At 49.8% G+C, this 10,031-nt stretch overlaps 1 protein-coding gene and 1 long non-coding RNA gene across 7 annotated transcripts in view; both read left to right on the top strand.

Annotated features, from left to right (window-relative positions):
* The first annotated feature begins 667 nt into the window (after window positions 1–667).
* Window positions 668–10,031, top strand: part of LOC123626468 — a 61,842-nt gene continuing 52,478 nt past the window's right edge. For 5 of the 6 annotated variants that reach the window (XR_006730863.1, XR_006730862.1, XR_006730864.1 and 2 more), the window contains exon 1: window positions 668–985. This is a non-coding gene — a long non-coding RNA (uncharacterized LOC123626468). Of the gene's footprint in view, window positions 986–2,542; window positions 2,710–10,031 lie in introns of those variants that run through there. The other variant, XR_006730865.1, reaches the window with a different exon arrangement.
* Window positions 3,272–4,988, top strand: CLDN23 (claudin 23). Its single transcript, XM_045535416.1, has one exon. It carries the CDS (start codon window positions 3,298–3,300, stop codon window positions 4,183–4,185), a length of 888 nt encoding a protein of 295 aa, XP_045391372.1. The 5' UTR covers window positions 3,272–3,297; the 3' UTR covers window positions 4,186–4,988.

The following is a 10,031-nucleotide window of genomic DNA, read 5'->3' as shown; positions in this document are numbered from 1 at the left end:
TATTTGAAACAACTTCAAATCTCCATGTGTTCTGGATTAAAGTCAAGGCAGCAGAATATCCTAAGATTTCCACAAAAGCACTGAAAAGCCTGCTTCCATTTCCAACATCCTATCTTTGTGAAGCAGTGTTTTCTGCAGTGACAACAACCAAAATGAGATTATAAGTAGACTGGACGTAAGCAACACACTTCAGGTGTCACTGTCTCCCATTACCCCCAGATGGGACTGTTAGGTAGTTAGGACCTCTTGTTCTTCTCGGGACAAGGGTTCCCTGTTTTGGTGCTGTTTTGAGCAATTGCTCCACCTGGGAAGAAGGGTAAGGGCAAGTACTCCATTTTGGAGTTGCCCCACGCTTAATCTTATCCTGAGCAACCTGGGAAGGGAGGGAATGCTTTATCCATCTAGGAATTCCCCAGCCCAGGTAGAATAAGACTTAGAAAGTGATCTAAGTAACCTAAGGGTAATTAATATGCCATTAGCTTGAATCTGCATTGCGGTTCACCACCCCCCACCAGGTGGGCTTCATTAGAGGGAGCTCGTGTAGGCAGATGAAAGTTGAGGACACCTGTTGATCATTGGCTAACTCCCTACACTCCCGAGAGCCCGCCTCCAGACTGGGCTAATAAAACGAAACAATCTAAGAAGTCAGAAGAAGTGAGTGGGTCGGTCTCTCTCCACTCGTGGAGACAGACCCGTTTTATTCTACACTAAAGCGCTGCTCTTGTGAAACTGCTCCCTGCCTGAGGTCACTCCATCGTATTGGCCTGGCTGGTGACTTTTTTCCCCAAGAAAGGAGTCAGAGGACCAGGATAATAGTCTGGACCTGACACTTTGGTGTGTCTGGTCATTCTTTGGCCAAGAGCACACCAAGAACTGAGGGCAGACTCCCACCCTGGCGTCTTTTTGGTGCCAAAACCCAGGATTCGAACAGGACCGTCTAGTTGCAGGAAGATAAGCTCAGGGCTCCCACTGATTCTGCATAATGGTGAGTTATATAATTATTTCATTATATGTTACAATGTATTAATAATAGAAATAAACTGCACAATAAATGTAATGCTCTCGAATCATCCTGAAACCATAAAAGGAGATTCTGGAGATTGGATTGCACAACAAGAGGAATGAACCTAACACCACTGAGCTGTGGTGTTAAGTTCACTTAACGACAGTTAAGACTAATTTTTATGTGTATTTTACTACAATTTGAAAAAAATGTGTGCTATATTCTCCTTTCATGTTACCACGTAGGAATTTTACAAAACTACTTTCATTTACATAACAAATACTTACTGAGTGCCTACTATGTGCTAGGCACTATTTCAGGAGCTGAGATAGAGCCACAAACAAGACCAGCAACATCCCTCAGCTTTGCAACTTGCAACGCAGTGGGGGAAACAATATATTAATAAATATTATATAGTGATAAATTCTATAAAGAAAACAAATTACAATAATGTGATGCTGAGCTAACTGGGCTACTTTAAATTGGATGTCAGAAGTTATTCATTTAGTGTCTATAATTAGGCACACATGGCTAGAAAAATAGCTGTTTAATTGTTGGCTACCTGACACACTCTACATTGAAGGGGCTTTGTTCAATTTGGGCTGTTTCAATGGCATTTAAAAACAGATAACAGTTTAACTTCTTTCATAGTTTAATTTTTCTTCTATAACCCACTGAATTGGATTCACCTGAAAGAATGTCAATAGCCTTCGGGGCTTTATTCTTTGGAGAGAGTAAAATACAAAGACCTGGTAGAAGGACCATGAGACACTTTGTCACATTGAACTGACCTAGCAGACCCTCTTGACCTGCCAAAATTTGTCATGTGATTTCCCAAGATGAAGTTACTGCAGAAGGTTGCAACTTTGTGCTACGCAGGCTAACCGGGTTATTAGAATTGTCCTTTTAGAATTGGTTGCTGGGCACCTGCTATTTCAAAACCTGTAGCATAGTCAACTGGCATGACTGCAGGGCCACTCTTCAGAAAAGGAAGCTATTTTAAAGGACCTGGGGGATCAGTTTACACAGGCAGGTACTAAGCCCAGCAATAATTCTTTCCTGCCACGCTGTGATTCATGCTTTCTCACTGAGCCATAGGATGAACTCGGAAGCCCATGGCACGCAGAGATCAGCTCTGTAATCAGATGCTATACTTAGCACAATCACCTTTCTCTTATTGCCATAGAGAGTTGACCCCCACAGGCCTACATGTCTTTGTCGTAAATATGTGGAGTAATGCTGAGGAAAAACAAGCATTCGAACAAACAGGCTTGCTTACTGAGGTGCATGCAACGATCTGTTTTGGCCAGTCATCTGCTGTGGTTCCCAATCCCTAGGCTGCCAGTCTGGACCCGTGTGTGGCCTGTTAGGGACAGGGCTGCACAGCTCCGTCGCCCCCATCCCCCCGCCCGTCTGTGGACAAATTGTTTTCCATGAAAATTAGAAAGTGTGCGTGTGGGGGCGGGCGGGGGGGGGGGGGGTACGTGCACAGGCGGTGAGCAGTGGGCCAGTGGGGGAAGCTTCATCTGTATTCACAGCCGCACCCACGTCGCCTGAGCTCCGTCTCCCCTCCCCTGTCCCTGGAAAAATTGTCTTCCATGAAACCGGTCCCTGGTGCCAAAAAGGTTGGGGACCGCTGATCTACAGGATGATCCTGTGGGTACTCTGTGGAAGAACACAGGGCAGAAAGACGTGACATGGATCTGGTGAGTGGCCGTGGAGGGCCAGGCCATCCCGCGCGTCCCCAGTAGGGAGGGCTCGGGGCCGCCCACTCCGCTGCAAGTGGCTGCAAGTTACAGAGCAAAACTGGTGGCCATCGGGGACCTGCTGGGAGTGGAGGGAGAAGCTATATCCGCAGGGTCGACCGGCAGAGTCGGGAGAGGAACTTCGGGGAGATCCGCGGGGAAGCGAGGAAGCCGCGCAGCCACCCGCACGGGCGCGGCGTTCCGCGTGGCGCCGCCTCTTCCCTGCCCGGGGCGGGGCGACCTTTGCCCGGGCCGGGGCCGGGCTGCGGAGTGCGGTGTCCCTGCCGCTTCCTGAGCGCACTTCGCGTCGTCCCTCCCGTCCCTCCCGCCCGGCCGGGTTTGGCCGCCTCTGCGCGCCCGCGCCTGGGCCCGCGGTTTCGGTCAGACCCGCCCGCGGGCTGGTTTCGATTGGGGCCGGCGGGAGGGCGGAGCGGCGGGACGCCGGAGTAGGGACTGGGACCGGCGGGCGCGGGGGACAAAGAGCGCCGGGGGGACAGAGCGGGGCGCACTTCGGGGCCGGGGCGACAGCGGCGGCGGAGAGGGGCGGGGATGCGGACGCCGGTGGCGATAACGCTGGGCATGGTGCTGGCCCCGTGCGGGCTGCTGCTCAACCTGACGAGCACGCTGGCGCCCGGCTGGCGGCTGCTGAAGGGCTTCCTGGACCAGCCGGTGGACGTGGTGCTGTACCAGGGCCTGTGGGACGTGTGTCGCGAGCAGAGCAGCAGCGAGCGCCAGTGCGGCCAGACGGACGAGTGGGGCTACTTCGGGGCCCAGCCCGTGCTCGCGGCGCGGGGCCTCATGCCCACGTCGCTGGCCACCACGGCCCTGGGGCTGCTGCTGGCGACGCTGGGCGTGCGCTGCTGGCGGGACGAGCCCCACTTCGCGCTGGCCGGCTCCTCGGGCGTCGTGCTCTTCGCCGCCGGCCTCCTCAGCCTCATCCCGGTGTCCTGGTACAACCACTTCTTGCAGGACCGCACCGTCCTGCCCGCCCCGGCCAGCCCGGTCACGCTGCAGGTCAGCTACAGCCTGGTGCTGGGCTACCTGGGCAGCTGCCTGCTGCTGCTGGGCGGCTTCTCGCTGGCGCTCAGCTTCGCGCCCTGGTGCGAGGGGCGCTGTCGCCGTCGCCGCAAGGCGCCCCCGGCCGGCCCGCGCCGCGGCAGCATCAGCACCGTCTGCGTGGACTGGCCCGAGCCCGCGCTCACGCCCGCCATCAAGTACTACAGCGGGGGCCAGCACCGGCCGCCGCCCGCGCAGCAAGGAGCCGCCGGGGTCAAGGCCAAGGTGGGCTTCCCCATGCCGCGGCCGCCGCCCAAGGCCTACGCCAACCCCGCGGACGTGCTGGACGGGGAGCGGGAGCAGCCGGCCGACTCCCACGGCGCCTCCTCGCGCAGCACCCGGCCCTGCCGGAGCCCGCTGCCCTGCGACTCCGACCTGTAGACGGCGCCCCCGGGGCCCCGCGTCGGAGCGATGCGTGACAGAGGACTCGCCCCGCACAGACCCGCCTGGCTCGGAGCCGGGACCCCTGTGAGTAGTCTGGAGGGCGATCTTCCTCTCCTGTGGCGGGACTGGACTCCTTGGACAATTCGTTCAGGTTGGACTCGGTTTTCTTAGTAGAGTTTAGTTTTCCTCTCCAGGGGGATCGGGGTCCTCTTATGGAGCGACAAGCTTGTCATATTTCTTGCTGAAGAAGATAAAGGGTGGCATTTGCATCGTGTGGACCAGCGACAGTAACAACACAAAGTTGAAATCGCCAAGTAGAGGCTCAAAAACAACTGAACACCTTGAAATAACAGTATTCTAAGATACTGAGGAATCTGACATCGATATAATGATTGTATTTTTTTCAGCTGTTTTAACTCCTTCTCATGCAAACTCCAAGAGGCCAATATATTTCTTGCTATGTTTGAGGCTCTTAAAAGAAAGTTAAGAGCTATGCAAATACCAGCAGCTTTAGTGGCTTTTACGGAATGAAATAACCTGATTAACTCATATCTGCATTTCTTCATGCATAAATAGGATTTAGCTTTTTTCTCATTTTTGGTGTGAAAATTGAGGTCACTCAAGAGTTTCTCTTGCAGAAGCCAAAAGGGACATAGAGGGCCTAACGCTATACTATTCCATTCCTTGGATACCTCATCATGGACACAGAGGACTATAGACTTAATATTTTGTAGAAAATATGTATATATCTTTTATTTATAAATAAAATTTTGAAGCAACAGTTTGAATACACCCACAAAAGCTGTTTTGTCTTCAGTGCAACCTTTGGGAGTTTAAGCTTTCATTACTAACAGTTTCCTGGCTGCCAGACAGTGTCTGAAATCTAGCACCCCTATCTTGGCACCTCTTAGCATAAGATTACTAAAAGAAGCCAACGGGCTCCACTTAAATCTCTGATTGCATTGTTTTCAGGTTCATGCTGTTTTCTGGGCAAAGCCAAGTCTATTGTTGAAAAAACTAGAAGCACCAGTTTCCACTTGAGGTGAGACTAGAAGTCTTTTCCTTTTGTATAAATAGCAGTGGTGGCTTAAAATCACAGGAAGACAGCTATGTGTTCCATGGGGGAGACTGAACTCCCCAGCAGGGCTGGTTTAATTCCAAGTGGTTGATTTAAGGGTGCCTTTAAAATAAATGGAATCTCATCTTTAAAATCTGCTGTTCAAAGGTGGGAACATTCAGTTCAGTAAGCACTGGTCATAGTACGATGGAACTAACTAAACTGCACGTGCCGCTGCTTAGGGGTAGAGGGATGATACCAATTCACTTCTCTTGCTATTTTGTACTGGAATCACCTGTTTCTTTTTGAAGCCAGACTTTAATGTGCAGCCTCTTTACCACTGGAGTCTTTTTCAAATGCAGATTGTGGTTCAGTAGGTCTGGAGTGAGGCCCTGAAAACGATTTCCTAACTAGCTCCCAGAGATGCCAATTCTGAAGGTTCATGGACCACATTTGGAGTTGCAAAGCTTTAGCTGGACCTATGCCTCACTCAAATTTCAATTCCCACCTGGTGGCTCATATTCAGACTGTTGAGTGCTCATATTCAGAATAGATGAGTTTGGGAACTTGCTCTAGGGAACGGAGCCAGAATGGAGGAAAGGCTACAGGGCTCTTTTTAGCTAACACCTCGGAAAGCAGCAATTAGGAGGCTGAGGGGTGAGCACCCAGCAGACAACATGGCAGATGCTGGATTTCTGGCAGCCACTGAATCTCTGAATCTCCGCTGCATCATAATTCCAACTATTTCTTGGGAAGCACCAAGTTCTGTGTGTTTTCCTTTTTTTCCCCAATGATTCTCCACTGCCTTCTATGCAAAACCCTTCCTCTCTGAGGATTAAGATTTGGTTGCTGAGAGTTAAAACTCTATTTTTGCCCAATCAAGAGAAATAAAGCCAAAATTCCTCTTCAAAAATAAAAACTTCTCATTGCTACACAAACATTCGGGACAGCATGGAAAGAGACTTTGCATCAGGCTGGGATCCGTTTGGGCCTGAGGGTCATTCCCTGCCACAGCAGTGCAGGTTGATGGCTCATACCTCAGATGCCATCAAAACTTTTTTTTTTCTTGAAGACAGAGTCTCACTCTAGCATCCAGGCTGGAGCTCAGTGGTGTCATCATAGCTCACTGCAGCCTCAAACTCTAGGCTCAAGTGATCCTCCCACTTCAGCCTGCATAGTAGCTGGGGGCTACAGGGACATGCCACCATGCCCGGCTAATTTTTTTATTTTTTGTAGAAATGGGGTCTTGCTATGTTGCCCAGGCTGGTCTTGAACTCTTGGCCTCAAGCGGTCCTGCCACCTCAGCCTCCCAAAAGCACTGAGATTACAGGTATAAGCCACAACACCTGGTAAAAAACTCATTTTCAATCCTCCCGTCCACCAAACGAAGTATGTGTCCCCATTAAATGGATGAAATCTTTTCAGGATTACTCAAGGGATGCCAGGAGGACCCAGGGATGCGTGAAAGTAGAGCAGAAACTGCTTTCACGTGCTCCTGCCCCACCCATTCGCCATCTGGCCCCCATCCAGATGCACACCCTTGCTAAGGAGGGGTGGGGTCTGAGCACACACTTGGTTATGTCCTGCGTGGCCTCCCCTTCCGTGCGTAGATCATTCGTCCAGTAAGTTTTGGGGCACCTGACACTTTGCCGGTACGTTTGTGGGCAGCATGGAAAACAACACCATTGCAGGCCGTGCCTTTGTGGAACTTAAATACTCTCACCTGATAGTGTTCAAATAAAATAAAAAATAATAAGCCAGAATCAAGGGGAAAAGGTGATATTTTAGGAAAGGTGGTCAAGAAGGAGGTGGTACTTGAGCAGAGAACTGAAAGAAGGGAGAGGGAAGTATTTTAGGCAGAGGGAACAGCAAACTCCAAGTCCTTGCTACCGGCATGTTTTGCTTCTACTTCATTCTAGAACAGGGTGGTACAATTGAGAAAGGCTGAGTACATCTTGCTCCCCATGCTTTGTCAGGCTAACAGCTTCTTTAGGAGGGAATACAGTCTGGAACAAATCCGATCTGTTTTATAGACTGTTTCCAGAATCTAAAATGAGCGATTTGATGAGTGAATAGTGGATGGAGAACATTCCATTCTGCCCATGTATAGACAACCCCACAATATAGGAGGCAGGTGAGAAATTGGAAGCTCAGTGCCTCATCACAGCCCCAGGAGTGATGGAAAAGTTTCCCAACCAGGATCTCTCCCCCACTGACACCCACCCCACACCTCCAATCTTGCTAAAATGAGGGTCTTTCGTTCATCTCTTTAATGCCCCCGGTCTCTTCCTTACTTATTTAGCCATTCTTAAATTTCGTTCATGGTCTGTCCAAGGCCTGTGTTTTTACCCTCATTACTTTCTTCTGCACATGCACATTCTAACGTAATCCCATCCCCATCAGCTTAGAGGTGTCATATTTGAACACGTCATTTACATCTGGCTTAGTTCTTGAGGTCTTTGCTATTTTACTTCTAAATCGAAGGTAAAGGCCTAGATAGTTTCTATTTATCTTGCAGTCCTGGGACAGACACTAACACTTCCTCAGTGCCTATTAGGAATTTAGTAAAGTTACTTCTTACAGTCTTTTCTGTACCCAAGGGGTTCCTCTGTGTATACACCACCTTTCGTGCATATAGTGATGTGTAGCCGGAGGCCCCTGGCCCCAAAACCCAAGGGCGGAGTCACTACCAAGGGGAGGCAAATGAAGATGCAATCATTGCTTCGGATAAAACCTTGTCTGGAGTTCTCGCCCAATCTCCCCAACAACCTCCACCCACATTCCTCTGTCTCCTCCCTGCACACAATGCAATTACCCCTCCAGTGGTTCTCCACTAAGCAGGACCGAACAAATGAAAACAAGGCTTAATTTGTTCAAACAAAGGAAAATATAGACAAACTTAGCAGGCGGACAGTGGTGACTATGGGACTTGATTCTTCAGTGGGGACTTGTGGAGAAGTGTGACTCCGACTGTCGTCCAGCTGGCCCGCCCAGGCTATGCGGAGACTCCGACCGGGGAGCCCGGGAGGGCAGGTGCGTGCATTTCGCGGGTACCAGCACCTTTGCCATAACTTCATTACTATGACACGCGACGTGTGTGGGAGCATGACAACTGCCTACGCCCCCACATGGGATATAACACATCTTTTTCTTTCTCTGCTACCCCATAAAAACCCCACACTGCTTTCCCTCGGGGAGACGCTGCTTTGGAGAACATTCCAGGTGTTTTCACTTTCTGCTGCAAATGATCAGGATCTTGATCCTGCAGTTGGCAACCTTCCCAGGAAGAGGAAATGGCAGGTGTTTCTGGAACCCGAACAGGAAACGGGCCCTGCAGAGTAGAAGGGTGGGGCTGAGGGTGACATTTCAGCACAGAGCTGGTCTGAACACAAGCCCTGAAAGGCTGATGGGAAGTTTAAGGTTTAAAGGAGACGAAGGCAGCAACTTAAGCCTGTCCGGCAAAAGTGGTCATACTGTTGTACGTCACTCATACGTGGTTTTTGAGCCTGATTGTTTCATGTCTTTTTAATGTATTTTGTGGACAGGCAGAGACAGAGACTTGCCAAGAGCTAAATTGTCAGGGAGGCTGGCTCTTGGGACAGGAGAAACCTCAGATCCACTGTGTGCATTGGAGTTGAGGGTACTCTGAGGTTGACACGGTTTCTCGGGGACACAGCTGAGCCTCTGAGGCACCTTGATGATGTTTGCTCTGTCTCCCAGCCACAGAGACACAGCCCAGCCCCCAAAGGATATGTGGAGTCCCCAGTGGTCTCCAGGTCAAATTGATCTTGGGAATTTGTATACGTGATTGCAAAGCACAGTTTATTTTATGTACTGTACCCGCAGTAATAAGCCTAGGACTTCTCATGATGCTTGCCAACCTACACAAATTGATTCCTCAAGGAGCTAAGCATGAACAGTCTAGAAAAGATCCAGCAAGAAAATTCTTACAAGAAAAGATAGATTTATTATTATTTGGACTCGTGTTTTCAGACTCAGGTATTATGCTAAACAGTGCACAAGCATTGTCATGTTTTCATTCGTTGCTCAGTTGGCCTGACGTGGGTTCTGTTAATCCCATTTTTATTACTGGGGAAACAGGTTCCGATTAAGTGATTTGCCCAAGGTTGCTATTACTGCATTTTAGACCACGTCTTCCATCAGAGGGTCAGAACCCTTGATTCCCTGTGTGGGTGTGAATAAAGTAGCAATCTGAGAAGATAAGCAGAGAGGTTCACAGTCCGAGCATCTGCATGTTCCCCCAGCAGGCGAGAGCCAGCTGAGATTAATCCTGGCCCATACCCGTACTTGAGGGATATTGAAGAATTAGATGTTACTGAAAATAAGTCATGCATGGTGAGGAGTGATTACTCCAGCCCATGTTACCAGATCCATCCAGAAAGCCAGTGTAACCATCACAAACGGGCACCATGGAAATGCATTTCTGACCATCCTTACTGGGATGACACAGAGCATCTGACAGCTTTAATTTGTGTGTTTGTGTCGGCCACGTGATACTCACTGGGACACCAGCAAGTCTGTCCTTCTGGGTTTGGGAAGCAAACATAGCCACATCCCTCATTGTCTTTTGAGCAGCTGTTACTACTTGCAGATGCCTCCGACCCCCCAAAACATATTTAGATTAGGTTCCAGAAGGGTCTTCTGCAAACTTTTTTGCAAATACATTACCAGACTTACAGGACCCAGATGTTTTCCCCAAATTAGATAGCTCCTCAATGCAATTCCTTTTAGTCAACTAGGTCTGAGTGATTGGTGGTTCTTCCTC

The sequence above is a fragment of the Lemur catta genome, chromosome 22 (genome assembly GCF_020740605.2).
Source record: "Lemur catta isolate mLemCat1 chromosome 22, mLemCat1.pri, whole genome shotgun sequence".
NCBI classification, from domain to species: Eukaryota; Metazoa; Chordata; class Mammalia; order Primates; family Lemuridae; genus Lemur; species Lemur catta.
Note: the sequence above shows the minus strand (reverse complement) of the source record. Positions and strands in the feature narration are given on the sequence as shown.

Excerpts from the sequence above, each read along its gene's own strand:
- CLDN23 (XM_045535416.1), top strand. The coding sequence starts at position 3,298 with ATGCGGACGCCGGTGGCGATAACGCTGGGCATGGTGCTGGCCCCGTGC.